The following is a 25,651-nucleotide window of genomic DNA, read 5'->3' as shown; positions in this document are numbered from 1 at the left end:
AGAAATGTTATAGATATATATAAAAAAAGTACTATGCTGTAAAAAACTTCTGAATCAATGCACTGAATTAACTAAGACAGAAACTAATTAATTAGAACTAAGAAAAAAATTACATAAAAACGGAATCATCAAGAAATGTTTAAGATGAATTTAAAATTATTTTCTAAATATCTCATTTATAATAAATAAAAAAGCAAGTATTTAAAATTCTGTTACAATTTTTTTTAACATTTAAATAAAATTAATTATTGTAATTCATGTAACATACAAACTGAGAAAATTGAAATAAATTAGATATTTGTATTTTTTGATTTGACCTTCATAATTTGTTTAATTGATTTCTGCTTCTGAGTAAGTGGTTTAACATTTTTTTAGTAGGATGTGAAATAAGAAATTTATGAGACAAATAAGACAATATCAATTTGGTTGTAAAAAAATTGTGCAATCTCTAAAGACAGAAAATTTGGTAAAACTAAAAACTTTGGAAATTGAGATAAGTAAATCAGATTTACCTTCATCAACTTTATCAGAGGTTTCAATGCACATTTCCCTTTAAGAATTTGTTTCTCAGTTTCTGCAAAGTGTATCCTCCATACCTTTTCTATTGAATCCTCTGTTACTAGGCAACTCAATTCTATTTTCAATGGCTTGGGAACTAAATAGCAATTTAGAAGAGATTCCTAAAAAAGTAATAATTTTTTAAAAAAAAAAGATGGAATTATACTTGCATGTTATATATTAATATAAATTAGCAGTAATAGTAAATATTGAAATCTGTGGTAAACAAAATAAATTTAAAGATATTGTAGAATATTTTACACAAAACTCGTAATTGATACCAAAGAGGGGGGGGGTGCATAAAATAAGAAGAATCCAGACTAACAAAAAGAGATGTAGCAATCTTTACAAGAAATGAAAGCTATGTTTTAAATCTTTTGTTTTAGCATATGTTAACTCTTTATTCTGAAATACATTTTTTAGTAACATTTCTTCCTGGTGGTGAAGGAAGGGAGAGGGGAGGAAATAGACATTTTCCAAAACATAGATTTAAAATGTCCTTTGTTCAGAGAACTCAAGAAACAAACATTGGCTAGAATGAACATTGGCTAGAATGAACAAACATTGGCTAGAGAATAGAAAATCACAGGGATATGCTTTCAGAACAAAACATGAAAAAAAAAAATTAAGGAGGAAAGAACATACATAAAAAATTATCCTTTTTTTAACATTAGAATTTTTTATTTAATTTTGTCTAATATGTAATAATTAAGAAGACATTTAGTAGTTTATGATAATAATCATTCATTTAATTCATATATGACAGTTTTTACATAATTAACTTTTAAATTAGAATTAAAGGAAAACAAAAAATTTCTTTTTTAGAGAAAACTTTATTGAAGAAACATAAAAGTAATTTTAAACTAATAAGAGACAAAAGCTGTTGTCCTTTATATCGCAATTTCATGCTTTTCCTCATTAATAATTAATTTGTCATATACAACATGATAAATTGTAATAATGCTATATACACCCCATGAACAGGCAAACAATATACATATTGCAGAAAAAGTGGGTTCCTTATGGTGTGGCACTTATACCAGCTTATAAGAAAGTAGTAATCAAGGGTAGAAAATCTATCAAAATAAGCATCTATATTGCATGTAAGAAAAAAGATAATAGCCTACAAGATTTTTGTGTATGTTATATTTGTTATTTATTTCTAAAATTATAAATTAAAACCAAACTATTATGCTTCAAAACAAAAATCATGTGAAATCCATAAACTTCACAAGTGTTTACCAGATTTTAAGTAGAATAGAAATGCTAGTTAATTAAATTGCAGGAGACTATGATTTATATACTATTGATAATTATACTATTAAATAACTAAGATAAAATTACATTTATACTAAAGATAGTTTACATATTTTTCAATACCATTCATTTATATAAATTTTTTTGAATTATTACTTTTCCTATGTTCTTAGATTGATACGACTGAGATTTCACATCCTTGCAAACATTATAACCCTATGTTCAACAACAGGAAAACTTTATAAAATTTTAGATTTCATAATTTTTTATGAGAATATTTACTGACAAATAATATTAACTTTAATTCTTAGTATTATTTAAAGTATTTTCAAACATGAAATATACACATATATCTGATGGTTTAGAAAGGAGGGGGACGAATTTCAATTAGAAAAAATGACCTGCATATCTTCAAGTTTTCTATACTGTTAAAAACAAACTTGCATGCTTTGCAATGGATGAGCATTGTCTTAAGACGAAATAATTAAATACTGCAGGATAATTTATGAATTATAATACAGAATTCCAACATTAAAAATCTCACTGAATTAGATGATATATCTAATATGTAAAGAATGGATTTTTTTAAAATAAAAAAAGAAACTGTTCAATTAACTGTCACAAAATATTCATTTAAGCATTTCTTGTGCTTTACTATTTGTCAGCAAAATTAAGCAGTACTTAAAACAAACAACAACAAACAAACAAACAAAACCACTTGAAAACATGATTAAAATTACTGTCATCACTGATGGTATTTTTTTAAATATATAAAAATCTTAATGTAAAATATTTTAATATAAAATATTATAATACAAAAAATCTTCTCAGCAACTTAAATTTTAATAAAAATAACAGCATAATTATATCAAACAATTTTTGAAAATTACTAAAAACTAATTTATTAATTATTGATATCTGTTAAAGAATGATATAAATATCACACACAACAATAGAGGAATAAAAAAAATTTAAGTATATATATAATATTTTCACTTAATAAATATGCCAACTTAAAATAACAAATGAAAACTATTTTTGATTCATATAAGAGAAATGGCAATTTAATTAATTATCACAAAATGCATATTAAAATATTCATCTTAATTCATACTATTATGAATAGATTTCAAATAAATCTGTAGCACAATTTGAATTTTATCATACACAAACCGTTTTGAAATTTCATTTTTATTTACATAATATTAATACCATTATTGCACATTGATTACCTTAATAATAATTCTATAAGATCAAAATTGAATATCTTATTATTAACGAAAAAATTATTTGTAGGAACATAAGTAAATATACCTCCGAAAAATCAGGAATATTTTCCAGTGTATATTTTTGGAGAAGCTTTGAATCAATAGCAAATACTGGAACTAAATCTACACTAATCCAAACAAAGTTATAAAAAACTTTAAGAGTCCGAGCAGGACCACTGTGAGTTAGTTTCACCTAGATAGAGAAAAAAAAGATCATAAAATATTTTTAAATCATTAGAAATGAATAAAATCATATTAATTAAAATGAAATTTCCAATAAACAGAACTAATATATACAAAGAAATCAATCATCAGAATTTGAGATGTATATAACTATATTTTCTACTCAAGAAAAAAAAAGTTATTATTGACTAAACCCCTTTTGACAAGTCTGAAATTAATATAAATGTCATAGTTTTAAATGATAAGTTTTTAATTTTAATCACTGTCCATTACTTGATTAAAAGATTAATTTTAAAGAGTTAAAAAGAAATAACTTCTTTTTATATTCATATCTTTTTTGTCTTGGTAAGCTATTGAAATACTTAACGATTAGTTTGATAACAGCCAAAATTACAGCTAATTATGGAAAATACAATATCATTACATAATTAACCGGCAACAGCAGTCCTACTGAAGCATTTTTGCATACTTCAATTTTTTGATAGCTTTGAGGCACAAAATTGCTCAATGTAGGATTGGAAATTGCATAATTTATGTTTGACATAATCTTTTGTTGTTCTAATAGGAAAATATGGCAACTGATTGTAATGTCAACCAACATACTTGCATAGTAATAAAAAATAAAACTACAATGCCATTGCAATTATTAAAAGAAAAAAAAAACATTTAAAAGTTTTAACCAAGTGTCAAAAGATATCAGAACTATATTAAATAAATTTCAGTGATACTGATTAGAAATGTATTTTACAATAATTTATTAATTTTCAATCATTTTGAAAATATCAAAGCATACCTCTAAAAGTCCTGGGTATACTAAGTTAGTATTATTGATGAAGGACTCAACTAATGATTGAAACCAACTTCGGACGTTTTTGCCAATAAGACAACTTTCATCATCAAAAAATGGTGATGGTGTATCAGCACAACTCCATGAAGGGTTTTTTAACTTCAGTATAGCATACGATAATGGAGATTCCAACTCATGAATCTAAAAAAAAAAAAATCATTAATTTTAATACTTGCCCATGATTTTTTTTTTTACTTTGTTTTACAGCTTTTTATTAATTTCTATGACCTCTGTTGTCAATGCGAAAAATTAATTAGATTCTTTGTAAAGTTCTATGTTTAGTTTATAATCAAAGCTCAAAATTTTTCTGTTTATAATAAAATGAAAAAACTCTTTGACAAAAGAATCTAGTGTTGTAAGCAAAATTTTAAAGTTGCTTCTCTCCAAATTATCAATAGTTTTGTTACTATTCTATTAGGAAGGCCCAAAACATAAACCTATCAAATTTTAAGACTAAAATTCAATTTAATTCTGATTCTTCGCATGTACAGTGCAAAATAATATCAACATTTAAACTTTGCATTGATTAAAGTCTTCCAAACAGAATTATTTAAAATTTATACTAGGGTTTATTTCTCAAGTAAAAGTTTTACAGACAAAACTTGAACCAAAAGAAGATGTGCACTAACAATTATTTGATAATGTAACAATAAATTTAAAAATTTTCAAAACAGGAAGGAATTTTATTATTATTTTTATAACTATTGAATTACTAACTCCGGTTCAAGATTCAAATAAATTTATCCTTGACAAGAAAGCTAAAATTATTTATATATAAACAAGTTTCAAATATCAATTGAATTCTAGTTGTAACTAAATGTAAGGTATTTATCACACATCTACATATTTGATATACATGTAAAATAAAAATAAATATTATTGTTTCATTTATAAAATTACTAAAAAGCTATAAAAATCAAAAAATCCTATTAAACTTTTAATTTAAAGCATTTATCAATATTTTATTTCAGTAATGCAAAAAACTTTTAAAAATATATAATTTTCTAATTTTCAAAATTTATGAATTTATGTGAATGAACAAAGAGGATCAAAATTTGCTTACCAAATATTCCATATCAGGTAAAAGTTTAAAAACAACATTGATATCAAATTCTGTAGCCTTACTAACACGAAGTCCTTCAAAATAACTGCCAGTATAGTAGAATTCATGAAAAAATTGTTTGAACACTTGGCTTTTCTTGAAACAAAATTCTTTAAAATGATCTAAAATGAAATCTAGAACCTTCCTTTTTGAAGGATGATCAGCCTCAAGTGCAACTTCAGCCTTATAGATTTTCTTCAAATTCTGACCAAGTCTCCGACAATTCTTTTCTTTTACACTGAAATAAAAAACAGTAGGGGCTTATATAGAATGTTGTAAAAAAATTACAAATTTTGCATTACTATTATCTAAATAATTAATACAATTCATGAAATTAATTTATATGGATTTAGAATTTTGTCAATTATAAGAGAGACAAAATTATTGGTTGCCATTCAGGTACTACTGCAATAGACTGGAAATTTTCTCAAGCGTATCAAATATGAAGAATTACACATCAATTCAGAAGAATTTACTTGAAATAATTATGTAAACAAATTCCATTCCTCAGAAGGAATCAGTTTAATCAATCAATCTCTACTCAGAATTCTTGAATGCATGCTGTAATGCATTCTTGCAGTAAATCAAATTAAAGCTCAGTTTAATCTAAGCACTTACAAATCACATAACACAGTCAACATTGATAAGTCCATACAATATTTTACTACAAAATAAGAGCCATCAGGTGCAAAATAACTGCAATTAAGGCAATTAATTAAACAATTTAATTTATAAAAAAGTATACTACATGAAAGTAAAACAACTTCTAATAACAAAATATAAAAAATTACTTCCTTACACAAATTAAAATTGAAAACTTCTAATAACTGAGAAGATATCTCGAAATATAAATTAATTTTAATTACGCATGTTATTAAGTGTTAATACCAGAAGTATTCAAAAATTTCTAAGATACCAAGGGTTTTTTAAAAAAATTAAAATTAAATATCAATTGTTAGTAAAAAATTGCAATAAAATTAATTACATTTTAAAGAATTAATCAAATCTAAAAGCAAAACTTTAAAAAAAATATTTAAAAAGTTTCTTATTATGATATACTTTACTTCAGATAAACACTAAAAGGCACTAATTTTATATGAATTATGCAGGATGCAATTTTGAGAAATCATTATAAAAGGATTCCACTATTTTAAAAATATTTTACAAGCTGATACAAAATAAAAATGTTTCTTTAGATATTAATTCAAATTTCTAAATACAGGACTGAAATTTACCTCAAATTTTAAATATCCAAGAAAACACGAAGTAAAAAGTAACATAATACAAATCAAATCAAATTAGGAAAATGTATATGTTTAAATACAAAGTAAAATTTAAAATGATACAAATGATAAATTATAATTAAATGATTATTTCCATTAAATTAATGCATTTCTATAAATTTTAGAAATATATCAAGATCAATACCTGTCCTCCATTGTTGAAAATAGTAAGGGAAAAAAATACTTCACCAATTTATAACGTAAAAGCAACGAAAAGTAACAGAATACATGCATATCTGATATCATCTTATTTATATATAAATTTATATGAACCTAAACAAAGATCCCGCAAACACAAATCTAAGCTAAAAGTGAACAAAAATCACATCAGAAAATATTTAAAATGTAACAAAAACAAAAACATAATTTCGAACACTTACAAAAATAGTTTCAGTTCATCATCTCATTCACGAACCAAGACATTTACTACTAATCAACTACCAAAAGTTCCGAACAAAAATCGTTCACTTATTTTTATTATCATTTTGATATTAAAATAATGAAATTGAACATAAAACATATTTAAAATCAATGAGAAACAAGTTTCTTCGATATCCCAAATCACATTTAACAATTTAAATTTTGTTGACATTCGACGACGACGACACGTTCTATCCTAGCGTTGCCACTCATGATGTAAATATTAATATTATTTTTTTTTCATTAGGCCGCCTTATAACTGAAAGGTTAATGATTCATATGACGCATAAGAGTCTTCGATTTTTACCTTAAAAATCTTTCAAATAAAACAAGAAATATCTTATATCTTCACTTAAAGAGCCAAAAGAGAAATAAAGTTTATTAATTAAAGAAATAAAAGAATCGACTTTTGGGAAATTACATTTCAAAGTAAATGACGTGAATCTATTAGATTAAAATTAATAAATATATGGATATTGCTTTTGATATATTTACGAAAAAATATAAAAATGCAGGGGTTCTTAATTAATTTTTATTTATCATTAATTATCCTTCCTTTTTTTAAATTTTTTATTAAATTTAGTCTCTCTCAAACTTTTCTTCAACAGGCAAAACATTTTAAATCATTTTTCTTTCGTCTTCGGAAGGAAAGAAGATTCTATTTTCCTAGTAGTAAATTTCGCGAATGAGTTTTTGTTACTGCGCAAAAACTCTTGCTCAGTGGCAGGAGTCTCTCCATGAAGGAACGAATTCTTGTTGTGCACCATTTCTCTTTCGCATTGGAAGTAAAAAAGAAAGAAAGAAAGTTATCAGATTATTGATAAATTTAAATATCAAGTGTAAAGTTAAATAACTAAATAATTAGTTATATTACATTTATATACTGCAAAATAAAGGTGGGGTGCGATAGATCCGCTGAGCTTTTATTCCCCACTCTCCGAACTTCTATTCGAATATAAGTTGAAACTTGCTTTCTGAATGTCTATTTATTAACACTAAACATTAAAAGAATATATGACTGATCAGAAATGGAATCGGATTCACAAAGCTGCTATCGCGCTTTCCCAAAATTGAGATTTTTGCGGGTTAAAGAAAGATATAAGGATAACACTTTATAAATTTACAAGAAAATACTATACAAATTTTATAAAAAAAAACGTATTTGACCCATTTAAATGATAAATATATCATTTACATAAGTAGGGTTTTATCTAAAAAATTTTAGATGGCAAGTATCATTATTTTTTACAATATTTTGTTCAATATTATTGTTCATGTAGCAATAACTTTTCTGCCAGCGAAGTAATCTTAACCCACTGATTAGCGATTTTCTAGCAATGCTATACTATTCATGAATTTCCCTAAAATGACAGTAGTTGAATGTGCTAATGCACGACCTTCGTAAAACAAACATTTTATAAAGCTCGTGCCTAAAGACGATTTTCTAAGTTTCAGTTGTAGTTGGCGAAACTCATTGGAACGGCTTTCTTCTTCCAACAAGTTGAAAGGGGAGGGGGAACTTAAATAAGTTTTATATATATTCTTTAATTTTATAATCATTTCCGAAATATCATAGAGAAATGTTTCTTTTATTTTACTGTAGCATAATTTTTTGGGAAAAAAATTGTAATAATTTCTTTTCTACCTGTTATTTTTTAATGCATTTAATGTCCGAATTTTCTGAAGGCAAAAATCTTTTAAAATCTCTGAATACCGTTAATTACTATTACACAAAACAAATGCACTTGTACATAAAATAATAATTTACGAAATCAGAAAATTTAAAGGGATTTAAAATTACCATTTCACAATTAAAACCAAATTAAAAATTATATACGTTTTCAATGATTTTCCAGTTCATTAAACTATCATAACAGGAAGTCTGCTGGAGGAAAAAAAAGACAAGGCTTATTTTCCCCTAAATGGCTGACATATAGACAATCGTTACGTTTTCTTTCATATAACCGAACGATTTCTTATAACAATCTGTTATAGAGTTACGAAAAAAACTAGGAACTGATTTCCATCTAAGTAGGTTAGGCAACTACCTTTGCCTAGCTGTACAAGATATTGCAGGATATCTCCACAAAGTTGTTCAGTATTCTATATTTCGGACAATAACGTGAGGATATCTTAACAAAATTGTTAAGTATTTAGTCCCTATAGAACTAATAGGGATAGTCGTTTGTTAGGAGACCGAAAGAAGATCGATTTAAAATAACTGCTATTATTCTAGTTGTCAAATACATAAATTTATGAAAAATGTCAATTTATTGTTTTAAAAATATGAATTATAAAGTGCAAGAATAGTATTTATATTTTGAAAACTATAATTTAATTCAGGTACAGTCCAATCTCATCCATTCATTTCATATATTTTTTTATATAATATAATGTGGTTAAATAACACAGGGTATAAATTTGGATATGTCATTCAGTTATAGATAAATGTTTTTACTTATCTTACTTACTCATAATGCAGATGAATGTGTGTGTTATCCCTATAGAGGCTAGATTGTTTAATCTGGAGCTAAAATTTGGTAAAAATATACTTTGGGGGAAGGTAAAAAGGGTGCAGCTTGGTGCGATATTTTTAAAAAAATTTAATTAACATTGAAAATTAAATGAAATTTTGTTATTTTATCGCTTTAATTTCTGAAAATATTACAGTAAATAAATGACTTTTACGATATCTTAAATTTCAAAAAATTACCTTTTAATAATGCTAATTTTTAATATATTAATTAAATTTATATTTTTAATCAATTTTAAAGAATTTAAGCCCTTGCTTTCATGGCTTAAAATCAATTTGTTAACATATTACCTTTTTTTTCTTTTATTTAAAAGCTGTAGTCATAAGAAAATACTTATAGAATATAATTCTTTAAGGACTGCATAAATTTAGATTCCTAAATTTTCGTAGAAATACATTTATAAATTAAAACAAAGTAAAATATCAATATCTATGCCACTTAGATCCATTTGAAAATAAAACTAAAAGCTTAATTTTAGCTAGATTTTAATTAATAATTTTTTGAGATATTATATAAATTACACACACACACTCACAAACTATTCTGTAGCAGACATAAGACTTCAGTGCTGAATGATTCTGTTTCCTATACTCATATTTTTTAAAAAAATATTTTGGTTTCAGCAATAAAGGTTTTGTGTTAGATGACGTTTAATCGCTGTTTCTTCAAATTAAAATTCAAATGTTAGAGAAACTGACAAAAAATAAGGGAAATGCATAATAAAATCTGAAAAACGGTGGAAGACTTCTAAAATAATATAAGATGCAAGACTATCAAAATTTGAAGCTCAAAAACATTTTGTCGAAGAAGCTATTAAGAGACCAAGTTATATAAAATGTTGACATGAAAAATTTAGCGAGCATTAATCCCAACGGACTAGATGGTGACCAAAGGCGGTCAGTAAGTAAATAAAAACAAATGCAATAGTGCAAAGTTAATGAAATGGAAAGTTGACTTAGACTAAATAATAAATATTCTAATTATGTTAAAAATGTGCAGTAATAAGAAAATTAATTGACAAAAAGGGGGTATATTTTAACATGCATTGGCTAAAGCTGCAGAATTCCCAGACTCGTTTCTGAAGAAAACTATTGAGGACGTATCTAGAACATAAAACCACCATAAAAATGACAAAAATAATACTGATGTATTATTTACTGCTTTAGAATGGTAATCTTAAAGATTTTTTTTTCCATACCCCACAGAAATATATGCAAAATAGGAGCCATTCTGTTTCCTGATTGAAGATCATTTCTTACCACATCATCTCGAAATGAAAATGCAACAATCAACTCCGACTTCTAATCTCCGTACTCGAGGAATCCCTTCCTTCGAGTATATTCATGATCCTGAAGTTGAAATTTTCTATGCTGTTTTTCGATATTCTAAATGTCGGAAAGTATTGTGAAAATATCGTAACAATACTTCTTCTTGTGTACAGCCGACTACCCCGCAACCACTGAACGTAGCAGTATCAACAGCATCGTAACAATACTGTCGGGCATTTTTTACAAATAATATATGCAAAGAAGGTACTAAATTTCTTTTTGAATAAAGAAAGTAACAAAAAACAGAGGTAATGGTCTTACCAAAACCTTTCTTATATATTTTCTAATAAAATACATAAAATAAAGTTATTCTCCTCTCCTTCTTCCCCCGTGAACCTTAGGTAAGATCATGAACATCTAGTATGACACCGATGAGCAATAGTTCGATTTTTGGTATGAATCTAGCATACGCTTTTCAGCGATTAATCGTTGAAATGTGGTTAATACATAATTAAAATAAAATTCCAAATATATTTTGGATACTCATTTTCAGATCGATGGACATAAAAATGTGATTTAGAATTCACATGATCACAAAATCACATGCCAAATACCATTTATTTAAGTTATTGCATTTCAGAATTATTGCATTTTCATGCATGCAAAAGTACACGCAGACTGTCAATGCTTTAACGAATTTGGCTCAAAATGTGATAAGAATGTACATTTTAGATGCCAGAAGTATAAACCAAATTTCATTTATGTAAAATATTATGTTTTGGAATAATATTGTTCGCATATATGCAAAAGCTCAGATCAACAGATGGCCAACCCCTTGACGGATATGGATCCAAATTTAACACGAATCTATATTGTTACGAAGATGTAAGGAACTGCGCCGTTAGTTTAACTAAACAATTATATTTACCGGGTGTTTTAAAAATGACCGGTATATTTCAAAAATCAATAAAAACTAAACGGGCAGCGATAGAAATACACCGTTTGTTGTAATATGCTTGGGAGAACAGTAAATTTTCAGGCAGACAAACTTGCGAAATTAGTTACAATTTACAACAACAGATGGCGTTGCAGGCGATTTGAAAGATATAGAAGAAAATGCAGTCCGAGTTCGCCATTCAGTAAGTCGTCTTTCTGCTTTAAGCGTGTGCTGTTCACAGATTGCAAGTTTGTTGTGAAAAAATGGTTTATTCCTTAGAACAAAGGATTTTCCTGGTGTTGGAATTCCACCACGTAAAACATAGTGTTGTTGCAACAAGACGAAGTTTTCAACGAAAGTTTAATGTAACCAAAGAGCCGAAAAGCGATGCAATAAAGAATCTGTTTGAAAATTTTTGAAATCCCTAGACATGAACCCCTGCGACTTCTTTCTGGGGACACTTGAAAGATCAGGTGAACCGCCACAATCCAGAAACAATTGAACAACTGAAGCAATACATCTGTTCTGCATGTGAAGCCATACCGCCTGAGACGTTTACACGGGTTTCTGCTCATTTCATTCTGAGACTACGCCATGTTATTGCTGCGCATGGCGGATATTTGGAAAATAGCGTAGTTTAGATTTTTTCAGACTGCAGCGCCATCTGTTGTTGAAAATTGTAACTAATTTCGCAAGTTTGTCTGCCTGAAAATTTACTGTTCTCCCAAGCATATTGCAACAAACGGTGTATTTTTATCACTGCCCGTTTAGTTTTTATTGATTTTTGAAACACCCGGTATTAGAACGAAGCAACTCACAACAGCACGAGACTGGAAACTTACCCATCACTGATGGGATTCATCTATTATACGCATATAGAATATTCGAAAACAATCCAATTTGAATATTTAAGAAAGATTTAAAACCTTCCTGATCTTGAATAACAATTTAAATAAGAGACTTCCAGTCTTTAGACGAAACACATGGGCTGGGATTCGAACCGTGGGCCAACCAATTTTAAACGAGATGCTCTGCCAACCGTGCTAAGGTAATTGTTAGTTATCCCGATTTATGCGGCAATATTTTAGACTCAAAACCTGAGAATCAAATTATATTTATATAGCTCTTTGCATTCTATCATAATCGAATTTGCTTGTATTCAGACAACCGGTTCAAACAGACATATTTCCTGTTAATGGATTTCATTTAAAATCTGATAGAAATCCACAAATTTGGTACGAAGAAACCAAATTTCATCTCGAATAGAAATCTTGAGGTCGAATCAGTAATACTGTCTCTGTAAACTTCGCATACGAGAAAGAGGAAAAAAAAAAAAAAAAAGTCATCCAAGCGAATAGAAATTGAAATACGTGATCTTGAACAAAGCAATCATGATCTGCTTGACATGCTTTCATTTTCTTTTTACATTTTTAAACATATCTTGAAGAACAATTAAGCCAGTAATCCAATTTTTTCATTGATTAAAACAGTTCAATAAAATGCAAATCATTCAAACAATTCATTCAAAAACAGGAAATACATTTCTAGTCTAATAAAAATTATCTTTAAATCAGACGAAAGTATTCAATGAAAAGATTAAGTTCAGAACTATGCAACTAACAAATTAATCAAAATTTCCATTTGTAATTATCAGAATGGGATAATTCTGATACGTGTTAAGCTAGAGGGACGAGTTAGCAGTCTTCTGGACTAAAATATTAGTTAGTGATTTCTGAACAAAATTTATCAAAGGGTAAAGTATGCCTGTTTCCTTATCTATCATTTATATATAAAAAGGGTAACTCAAAAACATAAAGAACTAGACATATGAAATTTTATAAGAAGTGTCAACACTAAAGCTGCAGATCTATATCGAATTTTGATCCAAACAAGTCAGGGGGAAATAGTTTAAAATACGAATTCTTTTTGTTTTTTTTAATTCTTCGACGACGTTAAATACAAAATTATTAGCAAAATGAAAGCTTAAGAGAAAGAAGAGTTTAGAATACTTCTGTCGACTTAATACCATGTTTTGTGCTTGCAAATAAATCCAAATAGTTTTAAAACGAAACTGTAATTTATAAATAATTTTGTTATAGAATCGACAGTGATACTGTTCAGAATAATAGAGATAAGATTTTTAAATTGCTATAGCAATATGTATAAGGTATGACAGAAGTCATCCTTATATGACAAATGACAAAAATTTAAAATATGCAATACTGATAAGTGAAAACGATTTTTAAATATTTTCTAAGAATTTCTTGTGAACTTTTAGCAGTGTACACAAGAAAATGAAATGAAATTGTAATTTATAATTTTTTGTAATTAAAATGAAATTGCAATTTATAAATTATTCTGTAATAGAATCGCCAATGATATTCAGAATAACAGTGACATGATTTCTAAATTACTATAGCAATAAGAATAAGGTGTACCAGAAGTCATCCTTATTTAAAAAATGAAGAAAATTTAAAATATGCAATACTGATAAGTGAAAACGATTTAAAAATATTTTCTAAGAATTTCTTGTGAACTTTTTGCATTATAATCACATAATTAAGATCATAGAACGATTCGTTACGCACTAGATCAGAACACTGATGTGACGTAATAAGAAAGCTTTTCAATTATCGTCTGAAAAAGGAAAAATGTTTAAAATGAATCATCAAAATACTGATAAATTAATTTAGTAAAATTAAATATTTTAGGCTAGCTTCTTTTTTAATAATGATGAAATATACAGTTAGTACATAAAAGTGGTACAGATACTCGAAAAAGAAGAAAAAGAAAAAAGAAAAAAAAAAGAAAAAAAAACGAGATTGTGCACATTTAACTAATTGTTTGTCACAATTGTTGGAGAATGGTAGTGAAATCGGTATTACAAGCACGTATGATCCGTTTTGCCAGGCTGTCATAACTGCCTCTTTCGCAATTCGAAACAACTTCCGCATTCTGTCGTGGAATACTTTAGATTATTGTCTTAAATTTTTTTAAAAATTAATCTGTCAGATTTATTTTATGGAACAATTCTCTGCAGTATTATTGGATAACATTAGTTGAATAATAATTATAAATGCAAAAAGCGAGAAAAGTACTGATTTAAGAATGGTTTAGCATACATTAAGTGGGAATACAAATAGTTGATATTTTAGTCAATAAGGTGAAATGGAGGTTCGAGGTTAATGGAAAGTTTGAACAGCGACCATAATTAATATAAGACGTCAGAACTCTAGGATTTGCTTTTATTTTATGTTATATTTTTCAAGAGAAATAACTTTTTTCAATAGTAACTGCTATTTTTTTACCTTCTTATTACTTCAAGTCTGTTTACTGGTAAATTTTTTTAAATATTAGTAACGTTTATCAAAGTGATGTTTGTTTGGATATTATTAATTTGTATAATTTCATAATAAATATAAATAAAAATAAAAGTGAGCATTCAAAAGTTATCTATAAGCTGTAGAAATGCAAACTAATCAAAATATTTCCTTCATATTTTGTTAATAAATATATACATATAACAAAAAGAAAATTTTTGTAAAGACTCATAAATATAATTAAAATCTTATTCTTTAAATTATTGATATTTAATAACCTACTTCGGTGAAAAAATTTTTGCCGTCCATAAAATTGAAAATATTAATTTAATAAAATACGATGGATTATATATTATTAAAAAAAAGTAAGTGCTATTTTAATTTATTCTAGAAACAAAAAAATTAAATAAATAAAGTGTCCCGATTGCCCGTTTAGAAGACTTATAAAGCAAACATTAAGCAAACCGTGTATAGCAAAGCTTATCTATGTACCCAAAATTCAACCAACTCCAAATCTTTTTACTTCAGTTTGAGCTCTAAATTCAACCAAAAAATAAAATACAGGAGTCACTTAAAACACTACATTTTCCACCGCATCAACAATTTCTTCAAACGTTTTGCGTACTTCTCTTGCAAATTCTTCAAAAGGTTTATGTATTGTTGAGCTAACATGGCTCCCCAAAATTAACCTCAACATGTTTTTTTTTCGAATTAAAAGAAATTATTTTAATTAAAAGGACAATTCAAAATTGGGTGTGGTGATATATTAAGGATACTTTGCATCCATTGCATTAAACGAAGTCGTCATTTGAATTTATTTTACAATACAGCATTGACAAAAATACAAGCCGCATAAACTGTCTTTTGATTCGATATAATCAGAATTCTAAGGGAAAAATGTATCATTATATATATAATCTCTCTTTTAGTAATCCTATATCCTTTTATCTTCAAAAACTTGGCATTGACCTCATCTCAGTCTGTGTTTTTATAACCTTTCTGTCCTATCCAAACATAACACAAAGTAAAGTTTAGTTTAGTTGTATTAACATTTTGTTTTAAAGCAACACTAAGAGTATTTTAGGACGGGCCTCGTACTTTTGCATCGCGGTCATATGATAAGGACGACATCTGAGCTGGAACCCTCTTCTTTAAACAATAAGAAGTAAAAGAGGCTAACTAAACTAAATGGTTTTATTGAGCAAAAATAACGGATTGGCAAACTTTAATAGCTTTTAGTTCTTTTCAGTCTTTCAATTTTTGATTAAAGGTTCATTTCATTATAATTTATTTCAGTAATGGCAATTTTTTTCATGATTTAATGATTAAAAATTTCAATTATGAGTTATGTTCGGTTAGAAATGGTATTAGAATTTAGCTGTTGACTTATCGGCATTTTGATCATGTCAGCATTCCAGCCTTGTCAAGATTTTGGTTTTCCAGGGTACCGCCTGTTCGGAGTAATCACCATAATAATTTTATCAAAAATTTCTTTCTTCTGAATACGTCTCTTCTCAACCGTAGAATAAACTGTTATGATATTTATTCATTCATGAAAGAATCGATTCGAAATTACGAAGCCGATTATTGAATCGCAATTCTTTTTTTATAACTGATAGACAGCTATTTTTTTAAACAAAAACGTAGAATTGCCCAGGTTAAAGTTAATGAATATATATGAGAAAGGAATGAGGAAATTAGCTACTAACTTACAACAGGAGTGTTCACATAAAAATTATAAAAAGACAAATTTAAAAAAAATATCAAAATGATTTTTTTTTGAGAACAGAAATCTAGTTTTATTCAGAAAGAATTTCAGAATTTACTATTACAAATATTACGAAATCTTAGAAAATTTTTCATTTGCATGTTACTAAGTCGGATGAAATTTTAAAAAAATTAAAATTAGAATCAACCAAACATTAGAATAAAAAATTTAAATAAATTAATCAAAATTTGATATTAAAGATATGATTATATTAAAATAGTTGTATTATCATCGAGAACGTACAATGGTAGGCATTAAGGAATTCTATAAAACCAAGAAGGGAATGAGAAAAACAATACTAAAAATCCTTTTTTTACAAACATAAAACAAGTAATGATAAATAAAAGAGTTTGAAAAAAAAATTGAATTGCTACGTCAGAACATAGGATATATATATATATATATGGGGGATGGCAGAATGAACTGTAGGGGAGTTGTTAATTTATCAAAAGTTTAGTTATATATGAAAACTAACTATAAAAATATATAATGAAACAAAATATAATGAAAAAATAATATCTTTCTCTGATTTTTTTCGGGACAATTTTAGCTAAATTTAATTCCAAGATGAAATAAAAAATATAATTGTTTGATATAAAATAAATATTTGATGCAATCAGATATACAGGGAGAGTCACAATAAATGGTTAATTTTTACAGAATTTCTTATTTTTATTTAAATTACATTATATTTCAAAATGTAATGAATAAGAGTCTCCATTTCACCTTTAATGACTTTTATTTATTAAACCAAATTTGTTGCAGAATCTCCATTTGGAATGTTATTATATGTTATTTTCTCTCCATATTTCGAACAATAATTTCTTTAGAGATCTTAACAAATCTACACGTTTCAGATCTCTCTCTGTCTAAGAAACGTATTTTCGGAATTGTATTTCTCTTTACGAAAATTTAAAAACCCTTTAGGTCAAACGAACGAAATAAGGGACGTGGTCGTAAGGTCAAATTTCTATATTTCTATTAAATTTTGAATGAAATCCATTCAGAGGAAGTCTACTTGTTTGCTTGAATATAATGGTAATGGAATTTAGTATAAAGGTAATATATCTTTAGAATGTTCATTCATTCATTAAAATTTTAAAACAAAATAAACAGGCTATTCCTTTAAAGTAACCCTCAAACATTCAGCACAGCTTAATGCTAGTAATTTATAAATATTGCTGGGCGTTCCTGACAGTATACGCTGCAGAGCATTTGCTTCATATATACGAGGTAGGGTTCGGTCGTGGTCCTTTCTTTTTCTTCTAATTTTCAAAATTATTTCAAACTAACATCTTATAAATAGTTTTATTTAATATATTTTTCATCTTTTATGCAATAATAAATGTTCACTCATCTAATTCTAATTTAATTTTCCAAGGAAAAATAATTACAAATCATTTTCATGGAATTGGCTGGCTGTTGTGCTTTAAAATTTTAATGAACGAGCACCCTAAACGGATGCCACCATAATACTAAATATCTTTCAGAACTCGAATTTCCAACACGTGTCGACCGCTTGAGAGAGCAGGTGAATCAATATCTAGAAAATGCAAATAACTAAATAGATAATATTTGGTTCACTATCTTAGGATCTAAGGAGTAGATATATAACAAATTTTCAACGAAATATACCAAAGGGTTGACCATCTGTTGGTAAAATTATTTTAGAATTCAATAAGCACTTAAGATTAAACTCTAATTTGATCTTTAATGGAAATGGGGTCTTCTCGGTAATAAAAATTGTCGAAATTTCAGTTTCCAATAAAAAAAATTTATTTTTTAAATCATATTACAATTTGATGTTAAATAGAGTATATATATATATATATATATATACAGAAAGTACGAGATGCTTTCATCATTAAACAACAAGAAAAGGGTTGTTTCTTATGGCATTTGTTTTCTAATAGAAAATCGAAATGGTCATAAACCGGTGCAACCCTCCCCCGAAAAAAAAAAAGAATTTTAAGTAAAATCAATCCAAAAGCAGCATAATATGTAAGTATATGTTCAACAGTTACAGTGAACTTATTTTCAATTTAATATACCAGCAATAAAAATTCTAAAACTAAAATAAATAAAGTGTAACATAAAAATTTCAAAAATACATGATACTTTTTTATCATATTTAACATCTTAAAATTACATTACTGAGTGAAAAATGAATAAAAATATACTTAAAATATGCATAATATTTGTAAATGTTGTAGCATGAGATTTCATATGATCATAATGAAAAAGAGCTTATTTTATAGGAAACTTCAGAAAAAAAATGTTTTGAGAAAATAAATAAATAAAAACCTGCGTCTATCTAATATAGAGTATCTTTTCAACTGTATTTTTGAAAATTAATTTATCAGCATACGGCTTAGTACAGATATTTCCAGTTACATTAATATGTTTAAGGAAAAGGGTGTACATGTATTTAAAAACAATATATAAGAAATTTGCATTTAAATTCAATTTTTAGAAAATCAAATGCGTCTGTTGGAATTCAAACACGGGTGTAATAATTCAGAAAAACAAACGTTTAGAATGCCCTATCATCTTTCAGCAGTCTGAAAGATTGTCTATCCAATTTGATTTCACCAATTGTTATATACGAATAACTGTAAATAAAAACAAAAAGGGAAAGAAAGTTATAATGCCAGAATGTTATTTAATCATTTTCTTTAATTTACATTCGAAATATTCAGTTGGTTTGTAATAAAATAATTTCTAATAATCTCGATGATTTATTTCCATCGCTTAAAATATTTTAATGTTCAATTAAAACCTTTTATATTCAGTGCATTAATCTGAAAATAGCAAGTAGGGATGAATTATCATCTGAAAAACCAAATATCAGACAGTTCTGTACAAGACATTCAAGCTGATAAATACTGATGTCGTCATTGAAATGATGTTAATTATCTTTGTAGTTCTTAATAAATAACCATTTAGAAAGACGGCCAGCTCTGGGAGATAAAATCAAAAATTTAAAATTATTATCTGGTGGAAATATAATTAAGTCTTAATTTTTCTTCTTCAGTTAGTTTAACCATCTATTAGAATTGTTACTTCAACAAATCATTCCAATTTTTTACTTTATTTCGGTTTTGTTTAATTATATTAAAATCCTATTTTAAAACAACAGTAGAGCTATTATTTGTAAGTAATCCTGACCTAGTTTATCTACTAATCCTGAATTGTGGTCAAATGAGGAAGACGACACTACCTCTGCAAGCTTTTGCACCACACAAGGGCCCCGATGGATTTAATTTACACCAGATCCGATAACACGGTGGTTCTTCGGTAGAATTGGAATTTGAACCTGGATTTCTCCGATATCAAAGATGAGAGTTTACCATAAGGCCATCATGGCTTTCAAATCAGGGATTAACTTATTAGACAATCATAGTTAAAATAAAACCCAACTGCCAGTGGCTTACATTTTATATATCTCCCATACCTGCAATCCCTCAAAATTTTTCAGAAAGTTCTTTTTTTTTCATGTATAACTATAAATCTCTGTATAACAACAGTTGTTTTATCAATATTTTATTTCAGCAATACCTCTTGAAAGAATGGTTTCATACATTCTTTTATTGGGATTTTGAACTTTAGTAATGCTTTCAAATTGTGTAACATAAATGCAACCGTAGGAAGAAAAAAAAAGCATTCGTTCTAACTCAAAAATGTAACATGGGGAAAAAAAATTGAGTATGGCGAAATTCAACACCAATGCCGTTTCTAAGACAAGAATTCTTTCTCGCTACTAGCATCGAAGGTACTTAACATCTGTACCAATCCAATTCGAATTGTCAATCATCCATCTTCTGGAGGTTATAGACCTTTTTTTGTCCTCCGCAAAGCAAACCATTCTCAGCATGAATAAAGAATTAAAAAAAAAAAAACTTTATCAAATTTTGCAACAACCACCAGAACAACTCCACCTTGGAGAGGCCTCTTAGCCCAGAAGACATCCCGCAATCGCTGGCTGCCCAAGGAATTCACCATTGCATCAATTCGTCCTTCAAATCCCAAAAGCCCCCTTCCTAGGCAACCACCTGTTCTACATTTCATCCTTTTTGTCCGATAAAGGTCATCATTCTCCCTCGAGATCAAACTAGCCAACGGATGTTTTCCACAGCAACCTGTTGCTTCCGAAACCCACAGCTGCAAGTCATAGGCAAACCGGCACACACGGGGCTGTGAAATCAACTCATACGTCCCCTTCAGACATGAAGATTGAGAGCGAGGAGGGGCGGGGGGAGGGAAGGAAATTGAAAGTGATCACGTGAATTGGTAAGCGAGCGGAACCAGTGGTTTCGTTCTCATTTGTAGCTACAGGTGGTCGGTGGTTTGACGGTTATCTTCCTTCTCGGTTAACAACAGGGAAGAAAGTAAGTTAACTTGTTCTTTTTCTACTGCTTCTCGCTTTCCCTTTCATTCGGACTGAAGGAATTATGTCATAAGGCAATCCAATTATAAGAACGGTTTGGTAATTTTTTTTTCTTATTAAAATAATTAAATATCATATATTGACATTTGTAATTTTATTAGATAATAGACTTGTGTCAGATGGAATAAAATTAATCAATTCGCCAACTATAACAGCGATGTTGACAGAAATTCTTTTTCTGTAGCTTGTAAAAAATATTTGGAATAATGGTTTTTTTCGAATAGTTGCATCATATTTTTTTAAATTGCAGATTTCTCACAAATCGTTTGATGAATTAAATAAATTTATCTGTTTCACATGGCAAAAAACATGATATTAAAATTGTTCTTAAAATATATTATATTTGCATATATTTTGTGAGTGTATCGTTATGTATTTATTCAGATTCATCAGAAAGAAAAGCTGCAACGTGATTTATGTCCGAAGTTCACTGTTTTAATAACATCGAAATGTAATAATTTATATAAAATAACATTTTTGATTCGAGCACAGGTCACACCAATTACTAGTTCAGTAAAAATTCACTTTTTTTTTACCATGCTGATGAAACATATTAATTTTTTTTTTAACAGACGATAATTTTTATTTATTTCCTACCATATGTTAAAGTACAAACTCTACATTAATTTTCAAATGAAACAAAATAACTTTAATTTTAAAAATCGTTGGCAATTTTTTTTTCAAAAGAGAATTATCTTATCAGTTACAAATCTTATTATATACCTAAATAATATTTAATCCTAATATTTCTGTGACTTTTGACATTTTCTGTTATAATTAAATATGAGGATTTTTTGTTGTTATTTTTCACATATGAAAATATTTAAATAATGTATATTTTGGGATACTGATTTCTAATTATAGAGTTAAACCGTTGTTGTAGGGTACTTTTTGTTATTAGATTCAGATTAATTTATTCCAAAGATATATTTAATTTCTAAATACAAAACAACAACAAATATTATATCATTTCTTATCAATAATATTGCATACTTTCATGAAGCAAATTATCATAAAACAGAAAAATTATTAATAAATATTTTTACTTTCATTTCATTATTTTAACATCTTTTGAATTATTAAATTATTAGAAAAAACTGGTTACTATATGTATAAAAATTTAATTGAACAATATTTATTTTATCATTCTAATTAATTTGATTTGTTTCACATTTACAAAGATGGAATTTTTTAATAAATTTTTAATTCACTCTCTGATGTACTAGATATATAAAATTTTGTATACCTGTGCAAGGTCGATGACAATACATCATTTTAAGATTTTTTTAAAACTGTAATGTCAGTTTAATTCACATAGATTTATCAGTTCAGTTATAATTTAATTAATTTTTGATTTCATTTGATTGGCACTCCCTTGTACCGAATTTACGAAAAACTGGATTTTAAGATTTCTATAATAATTTAATAATAATATATTATAAATAAATAAAAAGTAAAATAAAAAATTTTGCTGTTTGTTCTAGTGTCGAATAAAAAAATGGTTTAAAAATTAATTTTTACTGAACTTTTCCTACATTCTTTTAATATTTTTATATTTATTAAAAGCAGATACCATTGCATTTCTGTTATAAACATCTAATCATGCGTTCTTGTCAGATCTGGTAATCAAAGAACATTTTACCTGATATATCAGGTAGCGGATATTGTTGATTGACTAAGTGGTATTTATTTGGCACCTAAACATGCGAAATGTGGCACTTCTCGCCAAATTCGGCTTGAAGAAATTATCCTTGAATTACATCATAGTTGCTCTCTAGAAATTATGCAATTTACAATGGGATACCAGAAATAACTTTCAATATGGATGTGAAAAAATTTTTTTGGCGGAGAAGTGTATTTCAGATGTATGTCTTATGTCTTAAGTTAAAAGTTTAGTTTAGTAGCGTGTTAAAATGTTTTTTCGAGACATAGTAATATTGTTGTTTATTTTGAATGACGTGACAGATGTTCTTTAATTGAGATAATATTTATGTATACGTTACTGTTAAAGTGTATTTTAAATAATATTTGTGAATATGTTACCTCAGTTAATTAATAAAATTCCATGCTATTTCAAGAGATAACTGATCATGAATTATTAATTATTTCATAAACAACTAATTATTTCTTAATAAATAACTAATTAACTGAATAATTTCTCAAGTTATTCTATGAAATAACTGATTTCATATTTTAACGATAACATAAGTTTTTTTTTGTTTTTGTTTTTGTGTGTTTTATTGGCGCAAGAGCCATATTTGGCTATACTGCGCCAACCGATAACATAAGCGTACCATGTAAAGTACAACTTATGAAATTGCTTTAACAGGCAATATTTCTTGTAACTAATACTGTATTTGTGTTTGAAAAGCTTAATTTGATATCTGTTTCAAATGTAGGCAGTAAACATTATTAATTCATAAAACAACTCGAATTTTGTTCTAAGAATTTGCTGGAAGTGTCATTACGTAATTTTATTGCAAAGAAAATTGTAGCAGAAATATGTATATGTTGTTGACATGATCAACACACTCCATTAGATGCAACGGCCAAAGAGTGGTTTCAACGTTTCAATAATCATAATTTCTAAAAACAGAAAGGAAAACTATTCTAAATTAACAAGAATTAAAAATAAAGATTTAATAATATTATTCCATGAAAATTCTAATCAAATGCAGTATGAAATGATTATTGCTACATAACTATTTATTAGCGTTATCTATATGTATCTATAATAAAAAAGATTAAGTTCAATAAGAACTGAAAGTGAAAGACAAGGAATATCGAAAATACATTTGTGAACTTTGCTTCAAAGATAAAAAGATTTTTATTCGTCCATCGAATTCTTACAAGAAAAGGAAATAAATTAATTTCGATTATCCTAAAAGAATCAAGATATGAAAGCATTTTTGCAAACAATCTATAAGTGCTGAAATTGAACATTCAAAGCAGAAAAGTTAAGAAATATACGAGTATTTGGTCGAATTAAAATGATATAGGCTACTAATAATTGTTGTAAACAATAAGTGATGAATATTATAAGGGAAAATTATTATGAACGAAGCATTAAAATTAAAACTATCAGGGATATATTGAAAGATGTGACTTTGTTTTCCAATAAGAGAATCAGTCAGTTCTCTAAACCATTTGACAAGAATGTTTGTTCCACACTCCGTTATCACCAGGTATTGCTCCTTAGGATTACTGTTGCGCTCCATCCCGAGTGCTAGTTTTAGTGTGATTACGAAGATTCAAAAATTGCCTAGAGGGTTGAATTTTTTTTTTAATAACTAGACTTTTTCTTTCACGGAATTTGTTTGTTATTTGAATATTAAAAATTCTAATGAAAAAAAGTCTTTTATTTACTGTACGATATATTTATATATCAGACAATAAGTTTCATATTTTGAAGCAGTAAAAGAATTGTTGGAAATCATATCGAGTGCTCATAATAAACAATGGCTCATTAAAATAAACATTTTTTTTCATATTTGGAATGGAATTGGATACATATTTTTTTTTTCGACAATATTAAAGTAAATATCCACAATAGAAAATTTTTTTCGAATATCAACTCAAAATTCAACTTCTTGCTATCTGCATTTCATAAAATTAATTAGAAATATCTAATATTTGTTACAGAATTTTATGAGTAAAGAGATGCAATGCTAACGAGTACATATTTAGTATTACACAAATGAATTATTGATCAGTAAGAAAAATAATGCAAAAAATTCTCAACTTATATTTTTAAACTATCTATGCATTAGAAAATATGGCGAATATATCCATTTTTTGCAGTTTTAGATATAAATAATATTTATCTTATTTAATTGAAATAAAAACAAACCTTATTTTTCAGAGACAATTGCCACGATTGGAGAATATACAAAGTTACCTGAGAAGGACTTTTTAAGAACAAAATTCTTTCGCATTTTACATCACATCTCTCACATTGAATATTGTAATGGATATTATCTTATTAATCAGGTAAGTAATTTTGAATATCTATTGCTGTTTCATTGACGTTATCTCGACGTTTAAGAAACAAATCTGACATCATCTGTATTATGAAATTATTTATAAATAATTAAGAATCGACTATTTATATATAAATTCTGGCACAACTGATATTATTTTTTCTCCGCTTGTTAAATTTAGTATGCGTATGCGAAAGTACGTTATTCAATTATGTTTGATTGCCTAGTTTCTAACCAAAGTAATTTCTTGTAACCCCCAAAATATAAGTTTTTTGAACAAATATTTAAAACATTAATTGGTGACAAAGTATTTTTCTAACAAATATTTGGTGAATGTATAATTCTGTTTTAGCTATCGTTAATTGTGAGCCTTCAGATAACGGCTTCATGGAATCTCCATACATCTATTTAAAACGACGATTTCAATAGGAAATCAAGAATCCATCCCTCCTCTTTCAAACGACTGGGGAAGAAAGCGA

General features: G+C 27.2%; 2 protein-coding genes across 3 annotated transcripts in view; one reads left to right on the top strand and one right to left on the bottom strand.

The window, feature by feature from the left end:
* LOC129976268 (cyclic GMP-AMP synthase-like receptor) overlaps window positions 1-25,651 on the bottom strand; it is a 44,946-nt gene that overhangs the window by 4,948 nt on the left and 14,347 nt on the right. Inside the window, exons 2-5 of the mRNA XM_056089748.1 lie at window positions 5,177-5,453; window positions 4,060-4,254; window positions 3,130-3,276; window positions 513-680 (exon numbers count right to left, since the gene is read on the bottom strand). Coding sequence (XP_055945723.1) covers window positions 513-680; window positions 3,130-3,276; window positions 4,060-4,254; window positions 5,177-5,453 — 787 coding nt within the window. The remainder of the gene's footprint in view (window positions 1-512; window positions 681-3,129; window positions 3,277-4,059; window positions 4,255-5,176; window positions 5,454-25,651) is intronic.
* Window positions 20,871-25,651, top strand: part of LOC129976269 (clavesin-1-like) — a 106,436-nt gene continuing 101,655 nt past the window's right edge. Inside the window, exons 1-2 of one of the 2 annotated variants that reach the window (XM_056089749.1) lie at window positions 20,871-21,133; window positions 25,055-25,182. The gene's annotated coding sequence lies outside the window, so the exon portion shown is untranslated. The other variant, XM_056089750.1, reaches the window with a different exon arrangement.

This window comes from Argiope bruennichi, chromosome 7 (genome assembly GCF_947563725.1).
Source record: "Argiope bruennichi chromosome 7, qqArgBrue1.1, whole genome shotgun sequence".
Classification (NCBI taxonomy): domain Eukaryota; kingdom Metazoa; phylum Arthropoda; class Arachnida; order Araneae; family Araneidae; genus Argiope; species Argiope bruennichi.
The sequence above is the reverse complement of the archived record's forward strand: the minus strand, read 5'-3'. Positions and strand labels throughout refer to the sequence as shown.